The sequence below is a fragment of the Lactuca virosa genome, chromosome 3, assembly GCF_052849685.1.
Source record: "Lactuca virosa cultivar CGN04683 chromosome 3, Lactuca_virosa_CGN04683_v6, whole genome shotgun sequence".
NCBI lineage: Eukaryota > Viridiplantae > Streptophyta > Magnoliopsida > Asterales > Asteraceae > Lactuca > Lactuca virosa.
The window spans coordinates 212,321,733-212,326,927 of NC_136428.1; the positions used below are offsets into that span (position 1 = coordinate 212,321,733).

General features: G+C 31.6%; 1 protein-coding gene across 1 annotated transcript; it reads left to right on the forward strand.

The window, feature by feature from the left end:
* The first annotated feature begins 994 nt into the window (after window positions 1-994).
* On the forward strand, window positions 995-4,820 carry LOC145166954 (nicotinate phosphoribosyltransferase 2-like). The gene is made up of 15 exons (XM_079086008.1): window positions 995-1,451; window positions 1,612-1,759; window positions 1,855-1,974; window positions 2,088-2,222; window positions 2,294-2,355; window positions 2,488-2,563; window positions 2,645-2,746; window positions 2,827-2,943; window positions 3,028-3,086; window positions 3,173-3,347; window positions 3,497-3,631; window positions 3,719-3,817; window positions 3,912-4,020; window positions 4,139-4,251; window positions 4,603-4,820. The coding sequence occupies exons 1-15, from the start codon at window positions 1,279-1,281 to the stop codon at window positions 4,678-4,680; spliced, it is 1,701 nt and encodes a 566-aa protein (XP_078942134.1). The 5' UTR covers window positions 995-1,278; the 3' UTR covers window positions 4,681-4,820.
* The last annotated feature ends 375 nt before the right edge of the window (window positions 4,821-5,195 follow it).

Below are 5,195 nucleotides of genomic sequence, written 5' to 3' on the forward strand. Positions count from 1 at the left end.
GGTACCTGTTCGGCCGACTGTCGAGTAGCGAGTACTCGGGAGTACTCAGGAGTACTTAGGAGTACTCGGATTCGGTAATTCATGTAAAATATTTTTAGGGAGATTATATATGTAAAAATCATAAGTTAAAATCATAAGTTGATTGAAATGTATAACAAAATTATATACATGTGAATACACAAAAACTGAAAAACATACAATGGTCTCACTTCGTGAATAATTTATGAAAATTTAATATATACATGTAGTAATAATCACACGTGTGTGTGTTAAATAATAAATTATTACGTATAGTATACATATTAATCACCGAGTTGGCTGAGTTTTACAACACTACTCGCTTCATTAGTGGGCCGATCGGGGAGTACTCAGATTCTATAACTCGCCTTGGTAAGGGGCCGAGTAGGGAGTACTCGGCTGAGTAATCGGCTAACTCGACGAGTTTTACGAAACTGCTTATATGTGCTTACTTTTTTTTCCAGGTGATTAGTGAGTGAGTAGATCAGTTGGACTTTAGGTTTTTTGAAGATGCATTTTGATGTCTACATTTTCTCATGCATGTTTGCAATAATAGACATTTGTTTTGTTTTTGAAACGTTATTTGCTAAGCTAAAATTGAAGTTTGTTTTGGAATGAATGTTGTCTGCGTTGTAATGTATAATTATAGCCTAATCTTAATATTGTAAATGGACCGGGTAAAAGGGTTGAAAATTCGTTAATCCGATGGATAAAATTATGCGTTTAATTATTCAAAACCTTGCAGGTTACAGTTACAGGTCGGTTTAGATCAAGGCTGATCCGTTCCAAACCCACTCCATTATCAGGTCCACTTCATAATAAATAAAATAAATATGTCATAGTTTATGAAATGAAATAAATAATCCTAAACTAAAATCTATATTTTGTTTTTATATAATTGTTACAAATATAATCTTAATAATTACCAAAAAAAAAAAAAAAAGGTTGACTATCGAAAATATCCCCAACAGAAAAAGTTTGTTTCAACAAGACAAAATTCACGACTCGCTAGTGAAGAATATAGAATAACGACACAACCCCACTTCGGCGACGACGCCGCCACCAGCTGCCGACCTCCGCCGTTTCCGTCCTTTTCTTTCCCCTCTTTGTTGATTCCATTGGCCCCTATCTATCTGAAACACGAGCGCACACACATCCTGCTTTGATTCTCGCTCATACACACATATATAGATAAGGGGACGAAAATTAGGAAGTCTATACAACTTTTTTCATCTTGATTGAGCAAGCAACATACATAGAATGGACGTAAAACCTGAAGTTAACGGTGGCGTTAAAGAGGAGAAACATAATCGTCCGCCGCCGGTAATCGATGGTCCCACTAATCCTATGGTTACGCCGCTGCTCAACGATCTCTATCAGTTCACCATGGCTTACGCATACTGGAAAGCTGGAAAGCATAAAGAACGAGCTGTGTTAGTTTCTCAATTCCTTGTGATTTGTTTGTTTCTAGATGGAATTGATTGATTCCGTAATCATGGACTGAAGAAACTAATTAGATTGGTTACACTGGCTTTAGGGCATGTAATTTTGGAAATAATTTGGGAACTTTCTGCAATCTGTGATTTGTTTCAGGTTTGACTTATATTTTCGGAAAAATCCCTTTGGTGGTGAGTACACAGTTTTTGCTGGTTTAGAAGAGTGCATAAGATTCATTGCTAATTTTAAATTATCAAAGGAAGAGATTGCTTTTGTTCGAGAAAGTTTATCTCCTACATGTGAGGTAAAGCTTCAATTCAGATTTACTTGATCCTCATAAAAACATAATCAAGTTTAAAGATTTGTTCATTGATGTCAATTTTCTTCTGTTGATATCAGGATGCCTTCTTTGATTACCTTGAAGGAATTGATTGTTCAGATGTTGAAGTGTATGCAATTGCAGAAGGGTCAGTTGTCTTTCCCAAAATACCCCTGATGAGAGTTGAAGGCCCAGTGGCTGTGAGTCAATCAGTCAACCAAACTATTTTACTATTTACCAATTTACCCCACAAGATAGTTTTTGACAAGAATATGAATTGAAATCCATTTATTTATATTCTGTTTTCTTACAGGTTGTTCAATTGTTGGAAACTCCTTATGTGAATCTTATAAATTATGCCTCATTAGTCACCACAAATGCTGCAAGACATCGTTTTGTTGCTGGAAAATCCAAACTTCTTCTTGAATTTGGACTACGAAGGGCACAGGTTATTGTTATAATATCAGTAAATGACCATTTTACCCCTCTTTTTGTTTAACAGAAGTTCTTGTTTCTTAGGGCCCAGATGGTGGTATAGGGGCATCAAGATATTGCTACATGGGAGGATTTGATGCAACAAGGTGATTAATCATTTAATCCTGTTGACCATATTAATTATATTCAAATTGTTTATATATATTAATATATAACAAATAACAATGTAGCATTGTAGCTTATATATATATATATTTTTTTTTATTGTGAAATATTAGCAATTGTGCAGCTGGAAAAATATTTGGAATACCACTTCGTGGAACACATTCCCATGCTTTTGTTAGCTCATTCATGGTTAGTATTAAGTATTATAAATAACTTTTACTTTTTTATTTTTTTTAATTATTAGTTTCTTTAATTAATTTTATAATGTAGGGAACTGATGAGATTATAGATAAGTCTCTAAAAAGTCATGATGGATCTCAAGTATGTGAGGATTTTGTTGGTGCTTCTCAGACATGGTTAAGCAAAATAAAAGTAAGAAATTTTCATTTTTCATTATTTATATAATTATATGTTATATTTTTAATAACTCTATTTTTTATATTTGTTTTCAGAGGCTAAGTATATTGAAGGGTGTTTTTGGTGAAACTAATCAGAGTGAATTAGCTGCTTTTATTTCATATGCTTTGGCCTTTCCTGATAACTTTCTAGCTCTTGTAGACACATATGATGTAAGTTATTATTATTATTGTTTTTTTTATTATTTTTTGCTTACATTACTAATTATAATCTGGGGTATTATTGTCTTTTTCTAGGTGATGAAGAGTGGTGTTCCTAACTTCTGTGCAGTGGCTCTAGCACTAAATGATCTGGGGTATTTTTGTCTTTTTGTATTTTATGATACAAAAGGTTAAATGATAATAATAATTAATATGTTAATTGATGTGTTTATTTGTATAGGTATAAAGCAAGGGGTATTCGGTTGGATTCCGGTGATCTTGCTTATCTTTCATGTGAGACAAGAAAATTCTTTCAAACAATTGAAACGGAATTTGTAATTCCGGGGTTTGGAAAGACCGGAATCACAGCTAGCAATGACCTCAATGAAGAAACTTTGGATGCTTTAAACAAACAGGCAAAGCTTTTTATATATTTTAAATTCTTAAGTAGTGTTTGGTATGTCGGAATCAGAGAAGGATCGGAATGGAATCGGTCTTTCCATCGGAATCAGTCATTCCATTCCATTCAACTTAAAAAAGAATTAAAATTAATTTTTTTTTTCAGGGTCATGAGGTGGATGCGTTTGGAATTGGGACCTATTTGGTGACGTGTTATGCTCAAGCTGCATTAGGTTGTGTTTTTAAGCTTGTTGAGATAAATAATCAGCCACGTATTAAGCTCTCAGAAGATGTCTCAAAGGTTTTGAAAATTGAAAATTGAAAATTTCTTTTTAATTAATTCTTTTTGGATAATATTCTGATATTAAATTAATAAATTTATTTATAGGTCTCTATTCCATGTAAAAAACGATCTTTTAGATTATATGGAAAGGAAGGTTACGCCCTTTTAGACATAATGTCAGGCGAAAACGAACCACCTCCAAAGGTAAATATTTACGTTTTTTTTTTTTTTTTTTAACAATATTTATAAATTCCTTTAAAAGTGTTTAATGATTTTTCTTTTATTTAATTAATTATAGGTAGGAGAAAGAATTTTATGTCGCCACCCGTTTAATGAATCAAAAAGAGCTTATGTGGTCCCACAACGTGTTGAGGAGCTTCTTAAGTGTTATTGGCCCGGAACTACAAGTAACAATTTTTTATTTCCCAATATTTATTTTTTTTTTTTTTTTTGTAAAAAATGCACTTCATATACTCGATTTTAACATGGCTTAAAAAAATATATATATTTTTTATTTATATGAAGACAAAAAAAGAGAAGAATTGCCGACACTTGAGCAAAATAGGGAACGTGTTGGGAAGCAATTGGAGCAAATGCGACCCGATCACATGAGAAGACTCAATCCAACACCTTACAAGGTATTCTCCTAAACCCGCCACATCAGCGCCATGTCATCAACAAAAAAATATATAATTTTTTTTTTATAAAAATAAAACAGTGTTAGACTTATGGAAAACATGTTAATGTTTAGGTTGTGTTTGACTGACTAGTTGATAGTTGGCAGCTGATAAAGTAACAACATTTTGTAAAATTAGCTGACAAGCTAGATGAAAAATATAAAATAACATAAAAAAATATTTAGAAAACTTGTGATGTTATGCAATTAAATATATATTTGGAAAACTTACAATAAACTCAAAAAAAAAAAAAAAAAACTAAATTAAAAATGCATGATTTTTTTATTTTCTATTTTAATTTATTTTTTTCAGGTTAGTGTAACGGCAAAGTTGTACGATTTTATTCATTTCCTATGGCTAAACGAGGCACCTGTTGGGGAGTTACAGTAGGGCCCACCATGGCTTTGCATAATAAGTTGGAATTTTTTTATTTGATGTAATATATGTTTTAATGTGTTTGTGCTTATATTATAATCTGTGATAAGAGATTTTATTTATATAGTATTATAAGAAGATGACTTTTGGTCTTATATCTCAAAGTGTTTTCATTAGATATATGCAATTGTATATGAATATTTTTACGTAAGCCAAATAAGTTTGCAAACGTCATGGTTTTATTTTTGTGTATATCGATAACATCATTTTTTAATATAACATATGAAAACATGTAAACAACAATTTAAATGGAGAAAACATATGTAACATGTTGGGACTCTTGGGACCTATCTTCTGTTCAGCTATGATGTACATTGACCCCATTTGAGCTGGATTTTTGTCAAAATAGTCTATTTGTTGATCGTTTGTACTTCAAAATCATTCAAACGAAACAAATATAAAATATTAAAAAAATATTGTTACTAAATAATAATTTTGTAATACTTATTGTTTTTGTCATATCATGTATG

Coding starts and splice junctions, on each gene's coding strand:
- LOC145166954 (XM_079086008.1), top strand. CDS start 1,279: ATGGACGTAAAACCTGAAGTTAACGGTGGCGTTAAAGAGGAGAAACAT. Junction 2,747..2,826: donor CATGGTTAAGCAAAATAAAA/GTAAGAAATTTT, acceptor ATTTGTTTTCAG/AGGCTAAGTATATTGAAGGG. Junction 2,944..3,027: donor CTCTTGTAGACACATATGAT/GTAAGTTATTAT, acceptor GTCTTTTTCTAG/GTGATGAAGAGTGGTGTTCC.